The sequence below is a fragment of the Phodopus roborovskii genome, unplaced genomic scaffold (assembly GCF_943737965.1).
Source record: "Phodopus roborovskii unplaced genomic scaffold, PHOROB, whole genome shotgun sequence".
NCBI classification, from domain to species: Eukaryota; Metazoa; Chordata; class Mammalia; order Rodentia; family Cricetidae; genus Phodopus; species Phodopus roborovskii.
This window is the reverse complement of record NW_026126514.1, coordinates 3,443,058-3,461,287: the sequence shown is the minus strand read 5'-3', so window position 1 is coordinate 3,461,287 and position 18,230 is coordinate 3,443,058. Positions and strand designations below refer to the sequence as shown.

The 18,230-nt window shown below is 39.4% G+C and overlaps 1 protein-coding gene across 1 annotated transcript in view; it reads right to left on the bottom strand.

Moving 5' to 3' along the window:
- Akap6 (A-kinase anchoring protein 6) overlaps window positions 1–18,230 on the bottom strand; it is a 418,711-nt gene that overhangs the window by 179,777 nt on the left and 220,704 nt on the right. The window contains exons 6-7 of the mRNA XM_051195831.1: window positions 17,518–17,614; window positions 16,229–16,392 (exon numbers count right to left, since the gene is read on the bottom strand). Coding sequence (XP_051051788.1) covers window positions 16,229–16,392; window positions 17,518–17,614 — 261 coding nt within the window. The remainder of the gene's footprint in view (window positions 1–16,228; window positions 16,393–17,517; window positions 17,615–18,230) is intronic.

Sequence of the window (18,230 nt, the reverse complement as noted above, 5' to 3'; positions counted from 1 at the left end):
CATAGAACTTATTATCCAGACTGACTATGAATCCAGAATCCAGAATCTCAGTGAGCTAATTCATAAATAATTCCATTTAAAATCTTTTGTTCTAAAAAAGCAGATTTCTAAATATATGCACTGTAGGCTGTTCTTCCTTGTTTTTCCCATTTTTAAATGTGAAATGTAGTGTTATTGAATATTTGGCATTTAATAATCTCCAGAGTGTCACATGACTGGACTTTGTCCCATTAAGTAAATCAGGTGTAATCAGTTAAGCCCTTTTAATTCTACATAACCTCAAAGAGGTTGCAAAAATTTATACAAATATTTAAATAGCTAAAAAAATAAACTTATTGACATTAATGTAACAGAGCTTATATTTCTGTTGTAATATTTTGTTTATTCAAATAAGCATTTTCAAAAGTATTCCATGGGAGATATATTATGCTGAGCATTGCTGTATACAGAACAATGGGCAAGAAATGGTCCCCAACTTCAGATACTGTGCAGGTCACAGAATATTTTTAGTATAACATTTAGAAAGTAGATGAGATACACATGTAACTAAGGTGTAAATGCTATGGGAACATTGAAAATAGATTGGATGAAATTGCTATAGATGGGTGCTGGCCAGGAACTCAGCGTTGGCCTGTGCAAGGAGCCGAACAGGCACGAAGGAAAAACTGGGCAGTTTGAAGAATAAGAAGTATCCTTGGACAGCTATAGTGAAGGGAGATGAGAGACCCAAAGGACCTTTTCCCTGAAGCAGTGGGACATAGTAAAGGATGCTGAGTGAGGGAATAATGTGTAAACAGGACAGAGGCAGGGAAGGACCAACAGGGATGTTACTCAGAGCATCCTATGGAAGCAGAGAGATTTGTAGAGAAACCCAGGAGGAAATGAATAGGAGTGCAGTCATCTATGCTTGTGAGGCACCTAAGAAACCCTAGCTTGTTGTGTTTCATCTACTGTATTTAGGAGGAAACTTTCTCTTACAAATAGTGACAGCTAAATTTGCACTGGAAAATCGTCAACCAAGATCAAATGTTTTATTTAGACATCAGTACATTGAGGCTCAGGGACTATTTGATTAAAACTCCAATTCCAAACAAAAGAAGGCTCAAAAAGCAGGAAGTTATAAAACTGCCCAGGGCACAACATCTCCAGGCCTGGTCAACTCAGCTAGGACATGGTATTAAAAGCCACCTGTCCCCACTGTGTCCTTGGCAAGGGAGTGTGACTTCTCAATCCAGTTCCACTCACCGAGTGCAGGGTCACAGCCTTGGGAAAGCACTGAAGTTGGGAGGAAACCTTTTCTTCTTATCTGTCTCCCATGAGAAAGAAAATCTTTTCAAAGCACCACAGGGACTTCTCTCCAGAGTCCACTGGCCCAGCCTGTGTATAACTGGTGGCTCAATCAGATGGCAAAGGAATGGTTTTGGTTGCCTGACAGAACAACCATGATATACAGCCCAGCTGAGGAATGTGATCAACATCCCCTGAATCACACCACACAAAAGAAGAGGGCTAGGAAGGCAAAGTAAGTGATTCTGTCTGGAAAATGTTGTGTGTGGAGCAGTCTACAGTCCCTGCTATATTAAGTTTAATAAGTGTTACCTACTGTCGCTGTTGCTGATTAAATCATTAGTGCAACAACCTCAACCCATTTCCCTTTTATGAGGACAAGTGTGCCTACACTTTCTAATATCCAATTTTACTATTTATGGGAAGAAAGAAGTATTGATTGCCTTGGAAAAGTACATAAAACAAGAGCTTCTATTTCAAGGTATTCATTGACAGGAGGCTGTAAGAGAGCATCTGCTTAAAATGCAACATTTCCAAAGAGCTTCCATCTCCAAAGTCATTCGTCTCATTTCCATCTTACACATGAGCCAATAGAAAATTGTCATTAAGCTGTTTGTGCACAACTGACACTAAAATAATCCGCATATGACAATTTAATATGCCATTTCTCAAAGGTCTGATTTGAGGGATACAAGTGGAAACTACACTTGGATAAGATACAAAAGTGACCCTAAAGGAAGACAAACACTTAGGCTATTCTAGAGTTACCTTTAGACAGTAATGTGTTTGTTCAGCTCATTGTTACCTTGGTCTTAAATAAATGGTTAATAATTCTTAGCCTTCAAACCAAAAAGAAAGGCAATTTCCAACAGCTGGATTACAGTAGTAATCACAAAGTCCATATTTATTAGGAAATTAAATGATTTCATTTCACCCCAAAAATACATAAGACATAACAACACTATACAATGATGACTTTGAAAAGTACATTTATTTTCTGCTCCTATTAATCTCATTAACGTCAGTAAACAAGAAAAAAACAGTGATATAAGATCATTATGGAGAATTAGCAATGAGAGCCAGAAAGCCTGCTTTAAAGTATATATAGTTCTTAGAATAGTTTGTCAAGAAAAGGAATAAAGTTAGATTTAACAAAAAACCATCAGGAGAAATCACTTGCTAAGTGTACAGTAGGCCAAGTTATAGATCCTAAGTCTTGGATAATGGACATATTGAAACATACTTAGTGGCTGGCATTGTCCTGCAACAGTCATGATCAGTGATGCCATAGACTACTCTCAATACAAGAATCACCAGTATAGCACACTATGATCAGTTATTTTCATGCTACAAAGGAAAGGAGGGAGGGAGGGAGGGACGGAGGGAGGGACGGAGGGAGGGACGGAGGGAGGGAGGGAGGACCTTGGGATTGAGGGCTGAAAAAGAAAAGACTTGAAACAAGTGTTTCAAAACCCCTCATAGTTCAGACTGCATAGCACTTTTATTGGGTGGCTCAAATACATACTATAGGTTCAAATATGGTGAAGAAATGTAACTTTCTCCTCTGACTTCTTAATTGGATCAGAAATTCTTGCTAGAAATGAACAGTTTTACCATCTTTATCAACATGGCACTATCCAGTGAAATTCTGTATACCTTGCCCTGAGCCCTATCGGCAGAATGAAGTTGGGGTATACCCAAAAAGGTATCAAATGGAGGACAGCAGGGAAGTAAATCCAACAAAGCTGGTTTGAAAAATAATGTATGAGTGTTTACGTCTCTACGCACTATATAGAATGTGTTCCAGAGAAACCTTTCAGACATTTTACAGAGGAGAGATCTCCTGCTCTGTGTGCTCTCTAAAGGTCTCGAAGAACATAAACCTTACTGTGTTAGCTAAATCTTACATTTATCATTTACTAGAAGGATGTATATGAACACAGACTATAGTGAACCAAATATAATATATCAGAGATTTGACTTTGTTAGACATTCAAAGAGCGGTATGATCTAGTTGTGCCCTTTGAATTTCTGTCAATTTAGAGACCTCTGCTTTTCAGGCTCAATCTCACCCAATCTTGTTAGAGAGCTTTAAAGCAAAGACCACAAATTTCATCAGCTAGTGTGGCGGCCACTTACTAATTCCTATTAGATGCTTTTAGGCTCTTACTTCAAAGAAGCTACCCAGAATAGACAGACCCTTTGAGCAAGCATTTTAAAACAAAGACAAAAATAGTAAAGTATAAAAATCCTTGTAACTGACTACAATAATTAACCGAAGGGACTTGCCTTAAGAAAGCTTAATTGTAATAATAGAATTGTGGGATTCTTCTTCTTTTTTTTAATAGCATAACTTACCACTTATTGGGGTAAACAGATGAAATGACCACTTAATGGTTCATTTATGATTGTTCTGTTTATAGTGAAAACCAACAGGCAAAGGGAATAGGGGAGAAGCACACAAAGAGGAAATAGTGAAATGGAATTGGGCCATTGTTTACACAACTAAGGCAAACATTGCAGCGTGAAAGACAGGGAGATAAGGTGGAGTTACCGCCTCAGCAATAAAAACAAAATACATATTAACAGATAAATTTAAATAAGCTATAAGCTGTAAACTGAAATATTATGTAAACTGAGTCAAACAGAGAAGTTTAGGATGGCCCCACTCTTCCAACGAGTTTTCAGCCTCGGGGGAGTCACCTTCAGAGTTAATTCTAAAAGAACAAGTGGAATTTCAGGCTGAAAGGAGAAAGCATATTGCAAGGCTGTGTGTAATTCGCCATCAAGTGTGCACACGAAGTTCAGCTAACACCAAGATAGACAGGGCTCTTGAGTAGATAGGATTTAATTCCGACTCTGTTCTCACAGATGTAACCTTCCCCAGAGACCAGTCACTGAGTTTGACTTCATTCTAAATCTGTTCTTTTCTACCACCCTAACTCTGTTTATCATCAACATGGATCCCTTCTTCCTCTGCCATTGGAGAAGATACATATGTTCTTGAACTTCATATGGCCCCACCTCCATGTAACTTCCTCTGCCCCATTTGAATCACCGTCTCCTTTAAACATGGTGGATATATTTCAAGACCCCCACAGTGGCTTTCTGAAACAACAGATTACCAAACGCTACATTCTACATTTTCTCCTCTACACATATACTAATAATCAAGCTTAATTCGAAAACTAAAGGCAGCAGCAGATTATCAGCAGCCAATAATATATTAAGGCATTTATAATAAATTGTAAAAGTTAATGAATGCGGTCTGAAAATATCATGGGATTGTGTGTGGCTCTCTTCTTGAGATGATGTGAGGTGGTAAAGACAGCACTTCTAGTTTGTTCTTTTGCATGTCTGAACACAATAATAGTGTTCATAATAATAATGTTATGGAACCATAATAGTCTGATAAGCAATGAGATAGGGTCTTGCCATGTAGCCCAGGCTGGCATTGAACTCTTGATCTTCCTGCCTTGGCCTCCCAAAGGACTACAGGTATGTACCAGTCCTCTCTGGTCTGACCTTGGCCATCTGTTCTCTGTGGACACTTGGAATCATTAGAAGCATTCGTGTAAGTGTAACAGCTTTTCTGTCTACCATTTAAAGCTCTTCACAACACAACTCAGTTTTAACCTTCATAAGGCCCCTGTCCCTTCACATAAATGCAAGGGCTTTCTATTTTCAAAGAAGCCAAACTCTCCTTGCTCATCATTTCCTAGATATCTCTATATTTTCCCCTTTTTGCATGTTTGTTTTTCTGTTCTCTCTACCTAGAATGTCTGCCCTCCAATATCATTTGACTTCCAACTTAGCTGAGTATTGGAGACTACTACAAAACCAATATTCTGTTAGTGGGGGTAAATGTCTTCTACATAATCAGACTGAAGCTGTCCCCCCAATTTCCCTTTGGCCCATGTAAAGTGTTTATCACTTTGCATATCTTCACTTAGAATTTTGTACATGAAATTTAAGACTCCAGTCCATATTCATTTATTTTTAAGGATGAATAAGGGAAGTTTACACAGAGATGCTGGATGAGCAAAAGCAGAGAAAAGCAAAGTGAATATGTTTTAAGAAGAAGATGGAGGAGGAGAAGGAGAAGGAGAAGGAGGAGAAGAAGAAGAACCTAGAAGGCATATGAAATATATGAAATGCCAGCAGAAAGTGCCCAGACTCATTTGGGCAGCCTATGGGGGGGCACATGGTGCCTCTGGCAGTGGTCTTTAAATGGTCCTTATTGAGGGTCTATCACCTCTCTCAGGACACTTCTCAGGCTCTTCTTTCACCCTGCTCTTGTCTCTTGTTTCATTTATCTTAGTCTTCTCTTTGGGTTTGTTTTTTTTCCTCTTCTGCTTGTTCTCCCATTGTGAGGTCCAACAATCCTCAACCAACTGCATATAAATATGACAAAACTGTTGCCCAGGACCCATAAAAAAAATGGCCTGAAAGCTATGATAAATTGGCCCTTGAGCTTTGGCCTAGAATGCCTCCAATCTAGTTAATGTTTCATTGTAAAAATCAGTCTTCTCTCCTCTCTCTCTCTCTCTCTCTCTCTCTCTCTCTCTCTCTCTCTCTCTCTCTGTGAGATATGTTAATACACATCTATATATTATAACATTTTTTGTCAAAGTGTTGGCCTTCATTTATGGAGGGAAATAAGACTGGGAATGTTCTGGTAACATCACAACTCTCTAAGTAGCCATCTTCCAAGAGTATCTGAAAGAAAAGAGTAAACCGTGGAACATCTTAATGCTGCTTAACATCACTGGGTCGAAGAGCTATCCACTCTGGGTATGAGAACAACTAAACAAGTGCTGGAAGTGTTAAGGGTGTTGACTACAAGGGTGGGTCTTGTAAAGCCGCTGTTTATATGAAGTCCTGTGTGACTCAATAAACACAAGAGCCGGAGCAGAGTGATCCCTGTAGCAGGGCTCTCACTGGCCAAGTACTCCCTGCCAGAAACAACGCATTCCAGGAAAGAAAAAAAAAAAGTGTAAATGACACACTGAGGTCATTGTTTCACACTTTCAAAGAATCTACTTATTAATTTAAAAGCATTTTCAGAAGCAATTTTGCATCTTGCCTTTTGTGTATGTGTTTATATACTACAGAGTTTCAAAACAGCTGGTGACTTCAACTCTGCATTAAAAATCTCTCTAGTGTGCTTGTGTATATTATCTTTGCAATGAATAGGAAGGTGAAGTGTGAATCTGATGTAGTAGGAAACTGCTTTCTGTGGACTCTAGCATATAGCTTTTAAAGTTCTGGCTACAACTAAATGAATAAGGAAAACTCAAAGGCCTATCAATACCAGTGAAGTTCCATGTGTTGATCAGAGGCACTGAAGGACTTCACTCAAATCCTTGATGAGTAAAGGCCACCAGCAATGGATAAGCTATGGTCTTACATACCAGCATCTAGTATAGAGATGACTACTAGCTGATCTTGGACCTACCATTAGATATGATTATATTCTTAACCCTTTTCATCAGTCACCTCATCAGAGCCTCAGACTGATAATATGCAAACTGAGCTCCATAAGGAAACTAGAGAAACCTTTTTTAAAACTAGATTTCATCACAGATTAAGGAGCCACACTTGTCTTCAAAGAAGTAACTCACTTTTGCCTCTGACTTTTAAAAAGCATTTTGGAAGAGAAGTTGTCCTAAAGATAACAGAAGAGGGGCAACAGACAAGGCCACTGTAGGTTTCCTGGTTTCCAAGGCAGGATTATGGTTGCACACTTGAGCAGGGAAGGCCTGAGTCAGAGCTGTCTGCAGGAAGGATTCTGCATGGATGCCGTGGGAGTGGCCATGTACTTCCCATTCATTTGCTTTCATCAAGCACACCATTCCATTTCAGTCTGCCAACATACTAATTAAGATGATCTGAATCTTAGGTGATCTATTATTCTAGATCCAAGATAGCCCAAAGCACATTAGACAAGGCATTACACTATGTGCTTACATGAATGATAAGACCACTGAGCAGGAAAGCATGACTCCTCTTGTGTACAGCTTAGTGGTGGGCAGGGGTGCCTGTCAGCACTCAATAAATAAACAGCTAGGCCTTTGCCTGTTGTCTTTCTCCCCATATTAGGTACAGTTTAATCTTACTATCTCATTTCCAGTTCCTTTTGACATTAGGGACCTATGTTTTTCTTTGCTTTAGGTAAAAGGGGTGGGGGACTTGAATAGTCTTTAATATGAGTGTGCATCTGAACAGGAACTGATGATATGTAAATGTGATTCCCACTTATTATTTTAATGCTCTTTATGAAGAACTTATATTAAAGAACATACTGAGCACGTGTCCCTTTAGCTAGACCAGAGCTGAATGCAGGGACAATGCTCAGTCTCAGGGACTGAGGACCAGACTATATTCCAGAACAATTGCATCAGGATGCAGTATTAATACAAAGGAATCATCTAATATAGAGAGCATCTTCTTAACATGTTTGCCAAATTACTCCTTTATACTTCTTTAGTTAATCAGAGTTACCCACAATTCATTTGCCTAAGTGCTGGGTTAAGACTTGAGCATCCATAAACAAACTCGACAGAGCATGTGTTAATGCTGGACCTCCACCACATGACATCTGAAGACAGGTAATGCAGCCACTGACCCCCCAAATCAAAAGCCATAAATCCTAATCTCAGTCCCTAACTAAAACTGTCATTGGTAGACCTGAGCAAACATATTTAAAGGTATCTGTGAGCTTGCTCTCCACCTGTTGTTGAGCTGATGGCCTTGATGATCTCGAGTCTGGTATCCATTTCCAAAGGAGGATGACTTGAATCTAAGCCCCTCAAAGAAGTGGAACAACATAAGCATTCCTGGAGTCCAGAGTAGACAGACATCTACACCCTTTCTCTGAGGAAATGAGGATACTGCTTGGGACTAGGCCAGGTCACCCTGTTGTGGCTGCAAGGTTTTTGGATTTAAAAAAAAAAATCTGCAGGTGTTCTGTGTTTCTTTTCCTTTAGAGACTCCCCTGTTTCCTACACAAGGACAAAAAGGCTGTTGTTATATCCTTTCAGTGATGCAAAGTTGGATGAGTCACATGGGGAGACCCTGGTCCTGATTCTAAGGCCTGAGGGATGCCAGCTTCAAAAGAGAAAAGAGGGCAGGTAGGAACATTTTAAAGGAGACAATGTCAATTAATTTTTTCTCTTTAGGGTGGTCTGACTTTTACCTTGAAAGGTTAAAAAAAAAAAAAAGAAAAGAAAAGAAAGAAAGAAAGGTAGCTGTAGCACAGTCACTATATTTTGAAGTCCTCCTAGCTGCCCATCACTGAAATATTTAAAATACAAAGCCTCTAGTTTAAGGTGATAAACTTTTATCAATCTTTCTTAAAATACATAATTACAAGCATATTTTCAATTCTTGGATGTGCATGCTAAAGCATTATTTCTAGAACTGATGGACTCTGCTTTCTATTTCCATGTATAAAAGATCTTGCAATCCTGGGAAAACACTTTTTTAAAAAAATGAAATACAACAAATAAGGTATGCTGGCGAGTCCTGGGGGAGACCTTTCCCTGAGTCTTTGAATTTCCTCCTATCCTCCTTCTTTACAAGATTTCTAAGACCAAGCCCTTTTCTGCAGTCTCTCAAACAAGGTAAAAAAGAAAAATACCCCCTAGATATATTCCTTAGATTTTCTATTATGCTTCTCAAGCTCCCAGTAGCTTCTGAAGTAAACCTAAGATACGTTCTGGAGTTATTTTTATTATGTTTTAATTTTAGTTCCTCTTTTAGGCTTAAGATGAAACAGATGATCATAACTGTTTCACTTGGGGATGCATTTCATGGCACAACTTGTGAGTGACCTGAGCAAGGTCACATCATAGGAAGAAGACACTTGTGAAGGTTAGGGAGCAGAGGTTCACTCTCAGTCTGGAGGAACTCCAGTGTGACCTACTTCAGCTTGCATTACTTGATACTACACGACAAAATTCCTAAGCAATATGTATGTGTATCCTTATGCCTTGGGTCCTGTCAATCATTGTTCAAGTCACTAATTAGTAAAGATCACTTTTGTTGCACTGAGAACTGCAGTGCAAAGCACAACAGGCAAGCACAATCATCTATGGTCGTGGTCCTGGGTTCTAGAATTACCAACATTCTCACACTGGGTCTTTAAACATAATAGTCCCCCTGCCCATTATTTTCACAATGGCAAATATCCTTATACCCTTATTCCACAGAATAGTCTCCTCCCAGGACCTTCCTTGAGGCCTCTATCCATATACTTGTAGCATTTTGTACAAGTTCTCATTGAAATTTTACCAAATCCATTATAATTATTTGTCTAGTGTGACATATGGAGGCTTCTACATTACATTTTGTCTTCTTTGGGAACTATTCTCTGCAAGGCTCTGGCCTAAGCACTGTTTTTATGTCATTGATTGGCTTGAAGCTCGCTTAATGGATAGGCTGGCCTCAATCTTCAGCATCCCAATGCTTCTGCCTACTGAATACTAGGATTACAAGTATCCCCAAAACACCCACTTGTTCTAACTCTTTAAAATAATCCATGCCACAGATTTTTGAAATGGGAATTATCATCACCCTTTTCAAAGTTAAAATGAAAAACAAAAAAAAGTTGTATGAGAGGGGGAAGGGAGAGAGAGAGAAGGGGGATGGTTTATTCATGTCACAGAATTCATGTCATAGTACCCATGTGGAGGGCAGAGAACATTTTGACAGCTTTTTTCTCCCACTGTGTGGGTCTCCCAGAGACTGAACCCAGGCCAAGAGGCCAGATGGTGAATGCCTCTCTCCTTTGAGTGTTCTGTTGGCCCATTACCTCTATTTTACACACAGAAACTAGGCGATGGTCTCAAGAACACCTAGTAGAAAACATCAGTCAGTTCATTCAGACAGTCTAATTTGATCTTAGCCCCAAGTCTAAGAGACACAATTCATAAATGTAAACAAATAGGAAAAAATAATCATCTGATATTTCCTCCTAGTATTCTTAACTTTAAATTTATTTTACATTCATCTTTGAGTAAGGGTGTGTTCATGTGTTCAGGAAAATCCATCCAAAACTAGAGAAAAGAGAACTAACTGGGGGTACCAGCAGAAGGCCTTGGATTTCGCCTGTCTCTGCAGCTCCCAGGTTCCCATGTGTCAGTCCGACACACAATATCTTGTCATTGTTTTCAGATGTCATGTTTGCTTGTGTGATGACATGAAAGTACATTAATATGAAGAATATGCCTCTTATTCTCTGTAAGCTGAGGAAACTTGAGACAGTGTCCCTTCTGGAATGGTTCAAAAAAGCAATTTTTGTTGTTCCTCTTTTATTTTATTTTCTAGAAATTGGGAACACAGACCATTGGGATCAGATTTATCTATTCTTCCTTCTCATAGTTAAATCCAGGTCCTACATCCCCATAGCACAATGTCATTTATTTTGCCTTTTAATTTTTAGGCCTTAATTTTTACCCTTTTTTTTCCTCTCTTATAATACCTTTTGCTCAGGGTAGAGATTTGAAAAGTTCAAAGATATTTAAAAATATATAGCTACATATAGATGATGGGAGATGTCATTCTGTAAATATGTTTCTCATACTTGTTAATGAATAAAACACTGTTGGCCAATAGGAAAGCAAGATAGGCGGGACTAGGAGACAAGGAAGATTCGAGGAAGTAGGAAGGAGGAGTCAACATGGAGAGACTGGGGAGAGCACAATGCCAGCCTCTCTCCAGTAAGATGAAACCACATGGAAATACTTAGATTAATAGAAATGGGTTAATACTTAAGAGAGAGCTAGTTGATAAGAAACTAGTACCTGGCCAATAGAATTATATCTATTACAGAGTCTCTGTGTGTTAATTGGGGCTGGCGTGGCCGGGGGGGGGGGGGCGGGGGGGGACCGGCAGCAGGAAAAACTTTACTCCTAACATTATGGTGCAGTAACGTGGCTAATAAGAACTCCCATTTAAAACTTAACAGAAGCTTAAAAAAGGGTTTTACAATCCAAAAAACAGACAAAAGCAAGGCTTCTTGGTAACAGCATTTTTCTTGTTGGACTCTGTTTTGCTAGATTCAAGCAAAGATTTCCATGGCTCCTTTAAGGGAGATTTCCTGACTCAGCATAAGCAGCAAAAAACCGCATGGCTTTAAAAAGGCACTGCTAACAATTCATTGCTGTGTATGAGAGTTGGCAACGGCAGTGACTACATCTCCAAGCTGGCAACATGCTGCTGGGTTCAGCATAGACCAAGGCGGTGAGAATAGCTCTCAATGCTGGCGGTAAGATAGCCGTTGCCATCTTTGATAAACCATGGCAGAAACAACTATGACTTTGATTTTAGCAATGTTGTTGTTTACCAGATAAAAGACTCATGGCCAGAAAAAGATAAAGATTTACAGTAAAGACAGATTCACATTAAGAAAACCTCTAAAGGTTTATATTGTGTTCTAAAATATATGTAGACTTGGGAGAGAAAAGAAATAAAATGGTTTTAAAAAGACAACCAAGACCTGGGTCTGGTGGCACACGCCTTTAATCCCAGAACTCAGGAGAAAGAGGCAAGCAGATCTCTATGATTGCAAAGTAAACCTGGTATGCAGAGTGAATTCCAGGACAGATAAGAATTACACAGAGAAACCATGCCTCAAAATATAAAAAAATAAAAAATAAAAGAAACAGAGTAATAAAAAGCCATGTAAAGCACAGAGAAATTGTGGATGCTAAATGCTATTCTGTTGTCTTTAAATTGTTTGACTGCTGAGGAAATAACAACAACTGATAAAAAGAAATGCTGCTGGATTAATTCAATTTATATATTTTAAAAATGCTTTGACTCCAAATTTTAAGTCTAAGGACAAGTTACTGGGGAAAAGGATTTCTATTTTTGTTTCCATAGAAAATGAAAAGCTGTGGATTCCTTCTAGACTAATGTGGTTTGATCAAGCCAGACCCCCTGAAACAGAGTCACTGGTGATCCAACATTCAAAACATTTGGGACATAGCAGACTTGCAGACTACAGCCAGGATTTCTGTGTCTTCTTAGGATCCCCATGACAGTGTCCCCTACCAGCAGTAAGCAGTTTGGAAAGAACAATGCCTAAATTCCCAAATATTGTCTATAAATGTTTGTTTTCATTTAAATAGGCTTGTTTAAATGGTTAATTGACTACAACCAATTTTTTTAAAGGTAAAAAGAGGATTATGGTATAGATATGAATACTTTGTTTTGAAATGGATTTTCATTTATTGATACAATTTAAGGTCAATTTTGTGATATGTATATTTCTCCTCTTGTTTAGGTAGTGTTTAGATAGCTCATTTAGAAAAATAATGTATAATTCAATACAGATTATATATAGCCCATAATACTCAGATCTTATAGTTAAGTTAGTTAAGATTTCTAGATATACAGACATGTATTTGAGATAAGTAGGCATTCTTCAAACCTTTCAAAGACCTACAGAATATGGCATTTAAAATGGTTTAGGGTTTTTCTTGACAGTGAGACATAAATGCTCCTGGCAACACCACCTGCACCAGAAAGAAAGATGGAAGATGGACATCGAAGAAACACATTATGAAGTTTACTTCCAATATGGCAAGACTAGCCATTTGGGCAAGATACTGCTCTTGTCTGAACTGTTTGACTTTGTGCTGTATAAACTGGACATGCAGGACCCACAGAAAAGTGATTTCTGATTCAAGATGGACATTGCTACTGAGTTCCTGCTTCATGGAAGAGTCTGCCAGACATTCTGTAGGACACAGAGAAAAGTGACTGACAAACTGCCAATACAAGAAGACAGTTTAAACTTTCCTACTTTGCTGAATAGTCTGCCAGATACACTATTGCCTATAGGCTGAAGATGGAACATTACAGAAGAACTTCAGGTGACTGACCAGGCAATGAGTTGTCCCTGTCATTTCTGGAGTTTATATACTATCCTTCTGTGGTCTTTGAGGGAGTTGGAGACAAATAGTTATGGTTATAGTTTTCCTTAGTTAGGATTAAAGATAAATTACATATAGGACTTTAGACTCACAAAGATAGAATAAATGATGGAATATTTTCTTAAATCTTACTAAATCTTAATGGACTAAATATTGTTAACTGTGAATCTTATGTGATAATTGTTGTGTGATATATTTTGCTTTGTTAAGGTTAGAACCCTTCTTTTTATTTAGACAGAAAAGAGGAGATGATGGGAGATGTCATTCTTTAAATATATTTCTCATACTGGTTAATGAATAAAGCACTGTTGGCCAATAGGAAAGCAAGATAGGAGGGACTAGGAGACAAGGAAGATTCGAGGAAGTAGTGGGGAGGAGTCAGCATGGAGAGACTAGGGAGAGCAGAAGCCGGCCCCTCTCTCCAGTAAGATGAGACCACATGGAAATACTTAGATTAATAGAAATGGGTTAATACTTAAGACAGAGCTAGCCAATAAGAAACTAGTACCTGGCCAACAGAATTATATCTATTACAGAGTCTCAGTGTGTTAACTGGGGCTAGCGTGGCGGTGGGACCGGCGGCAGGAAAAACCTTACTCCTAACATATAGATATCATTTACTGCTTACAAGGTCTTCTAAAATACTGCTTTTTAATGTAACATTTCATTAGAGTAAGATGTAGCCCAGTTGATTTATATAGTCCTAGTATAACACTTTACTGGTACTGTCTGCTATTTAAGTAACTATCTTAGACAGCATCTCACTCATGGTGTGTGTGTGTGTGTGTGTGTGTGTGTGTGTGTGTGTGTGTGTGTAGGGGGTGGTGATCTTGAGGGGTTCGTGTAAGAATGTGGGATTCTGGGAAGGGGCCATCACCACTGTGGTCTACAGAAGCTTCTTAAAAATGCTGATGGGTCTGTCCTTCTCTGGCTTGAGTAAGCACCTTCTTTCTACCTCACAAGATGAGCTGACTGAAAACTGTCCTGCTGAACAGCTTTCCTTAACCCCAGCACAGCCCTCTCCTCAGTCTGGGTGACTGACAGTCTCTGGAGGTCCCTGTGGTATATCCTGCCCACCCTCACTCACTCAAGTCACCCACCCTTGCCACATGCCTGATACACAGCCGAGAACGCATCTTTACACAGACATCCAGGGTTATTTCCCCACTTCCCTTACCTACAGCAGGCCAGTGGCCTCCTACAAAGCTCTCCCCCAACCACACCACTCTGTCTATGGTCTATCACTCCCTCAGAGCAAGCCCTCCCTCTTCTTGCCTGTGTCTCCTCTTTTCTGCATCTTTGCTGTCCCTCTGGTTGTTTTAGTATCACAGTATCCAAAGCATCCTCACCCTTCCCAAAAGCTTGCCTCTCTCAAGCTCCTTGGAGCCCCCCCACACACACACACACACATACACACAGCCCAAGCCCCGCCAGCAGGGAGCAGAGGGTAAGCATCTAAGCCTAAACGTGCAGTCAAACTCCAACTCTGAGACTTGTACCTGTGTGCCCTCAGGCAATTTGGTTAACCTCTCAGCAGCCTCTTTCCTGCATGAAGAGATACAGGTAAAACTCTTTTGTGATCGTTGCAATGTTAAATGAGGATCACAGCAAAAATGCAGACTAGCTCTGAATGGAAACTAAATGAGAGGGCTTCGCGCCCTGGGTCCACAGTGAAAACCTGCCCAATGAACTTCCTCCTGCCGTCTCCTTCCTCTGGCTGGCAATGTCTGCTGAAAACACTCCAGTCCTTGGTATTGGTTGCAGCTTTGAACAGCTAGCTCATCACATCTCTTCCTAAAATATGTGCTCACATGCCAAGCCACTTCTGACCCTTTCTTCTAGTATTTCCTGAAATGTGACTTCCTCCATGGAGGTTCCGGTAGGACTGATATTGCCACTCAATCCTGTTTCCAACAGATAAAGGGTGCCCTCTGAGCTTTGGGGGGCTGCATAGCCTTGGTGTTGTGGGGCTGCCTGTATTGCAGAAGCTGAGTCTCAGAGGGCAAAGAGGTTGCTAGTTTAATGTGAGCACAATGCTCGTGTGCTGAAGAAATGTGATTTGATGATGTTAAGTCTCTCTGTCCAGGCCAGGAATAGAAACTATGAACTTTTTCATCTGTTTCCCTTCATGCTACAATATGTTCTGATCCTGAGTCTACCATACGATGGATTTCCGGACATTCTTTTTACAACATGAGAAACTATAAGAAAACATCAAATTAATAAAGTTATTTTTGGCATTATAAGTTCAAAGGACACCTTTACACCAGTAGTATTTTATATTAAAAGATGCTTCATTTGGTATTCAGTGGCATATGTCTCACAATCTATTTTGTAAATCTAAAATGGACAATCAAAACATGCCAATACTTGTTTTTAAAATACTTGCTGTATTCGGTGAGTGCACCATTATGGAAAACTTACACTCAGAGCAAAAAGATTTGTAGCAAAGCATATGACCTTCTTCGCACTACAATGACCATCCCCTAATTAGGCAATGCATCTGATAGTCATTAACAGGAATGAGATAATGAATCACTTTCTCTCTTCTTTGTTAATTTGCTGTAACCAAGCGGCTAATGGATGTCAGAGCTGAGTGATTGCACTGATTATAGTGATTTATAGTTGCAACAAAACAATTTAAAACCATTCTGATTATTCATGTTAAAGATGCTTTATGTTTTGTTTACTAAATGTTTTATGCCTCCCCTTTTCTCCCACCCCTAGAATTCTGTCCCCCTTCTGCTCTGCTACTTTGCACAAAAAGACCTCTTCCTAGAAAACTTGAAAGTTGTTGCCTTTTGTTTTGTTTCCAGAATATATATATATATATATATATATATATATATATATATATGTATGTAGAGAGAGGGAGAAGGAGTTACAAAGTTTACTCACTAGAAACGAAGAGCCTTAGGGGTGGAAAGGAAACTTCAGTGGTGCCTAGTTCAAAAGAAGACAGGAATAAGAGGAAATAAGGCAAACTTCAAGCCACTTACCTTGGGGCTTCCCGTCCCCTCCTCGTCCTCCACAGACACATCAGTAGCCAGTATCTCTGCTTTGATGGTGTCCAGAGCTCTGAGAATCCAGCTGTGTTGCCGTTTGATTTGCCTCTGCAGCTCCTTCCATTGACTTGCAATCATCTTCAGCATGTCCTTCAGTCCTTCTCCAAAGGAAAGCACAGCTGTGGACCCGGCTGCATCTCTCTCTACCTGCTACTGTCTGCTACACAGAAAACTAGGTGGCTATTTCAAACCACATACATGCTTTTAAAGGACCTTACCATTACCTGGCAATTTGTCACTCAGAACTGAGCCTGACAATTCTAAGATATAGCAACACAAAAATGGGACAAGCACATGCAGAAACGGAGGCAGACTCTGATTTGGTGAAAACAATACATACAGGACAGATTATGATGTATAGATGTCACTAACACTGTAGCTTCACACCTCCGCCATAAGGCCCTGTGTTTATCTGCGTGGAGACTTTATAATGATCAAAAAAAAAAAAAGATATCTGGAAATAGATACTGGTAATTCAATGGGAAAAACAGTAATTGGGCCAGAATCAAGACAGTAGTCTTATACATTAACATATCTACTTACTGCTGTTTTCCTGTTTACAGAATAAGAAGAAAAAACAAATAAACAAATCCAACTAAGCAAGCTTTCACCCATACTGTCTCGTGGTCTTCGACTATCAGGATAAGTGGGACCATTCAAGGAAAATGTGTTTTTACTTATAATACATTCTTCATATATGCATTGATATTGGGCTAATAACTGGTTGAAGGCCTAAGATTCTGCTAATGCAAAGACCTACAGAGAATATGCCAAATGTTCACATATGTTAACTGGCATAGAAATGATCAGATGTCTATGGACAGCCTGCCTTATATCCATAATGATATCTATGTACACCCTAGTGCATATGCATTGTATCTATAAGAACAGCTCTCATTCATTATCTTAATGTTATTTCCAGAGCTCCTACATCAAAATAGCATGTCAACGTGAAGTTTTCAGGAACGTGATTTCGATTGGAACTCAGGCGAATGGCATGCCCCAAATAAAATGAGCAGACCGTTGGAGGCACTATTTCATCTTATACGTATCACAGCATTGTATGCAGTATATGAAACATTTATAAATCTTGAAGGTCAATCTGATAATGTAAATATTAATAATACATAAGGAAGTGAATATATGCAGTAATTTACAGCAATGCTTCTTCATTCTTAATAGTCTGGAGACATAAAGACCCGCAATATTTCAGGAGGACTTACCTGCTTTGTGCGACGCAATGAGCTCCAGGAGTTGGTGTCCTTCCTCCTCCACGGCTTCCTTGAGGGCACAGTGACTGTCCACATTCAACTTAAAACTCTGCAAAGAAGCACAAGGCCATCAGGCTCCAGCAAGGCAGTTACACACAAGACACACATGCAGAATCACTTGATACTTTTTACCAAGAACCACACAGCCCAATTTACCCAACAGACAGACTAATTTGTGATACTAAAAGCTATTGATATTTGGGGTCTATGCTCTAAACGTTTCCATTAGATTAGCAAAGCACATCTGTTTGGAAGCAGCTCAGCAATCATAGAAATTAATTAGGTTTTTATGAAAAGTCACATTCCATAGATTATATCAAGAGGAGCAGTGTCCAGTAAAGTACAGTGAATTCCCACCTGCATGTGCGAGCTTTTCTTAAGCATTTGTGAAACCATAGAAGGTGTCAGCAGGAAAACACAGTAGCCTTGTGTGCACGCATATGCATCCACTAATACAGCATGGTTTGATTCGTCTCTGTTCCTCTACTGTACACGAGCCACAGGATGGAGAGGTGCTGTTAGAGGCTAACCTGGGGAGTCTTTGTCTTTAAAAGCTTATTTCTTAAGATGTGATATTGTCTAGATAATAAACACATCAAGTACACCATGCACATTTCCCCTCGTAACTGTCATGGACTTTTCTCATGGTCCCCATCAAACTCAGC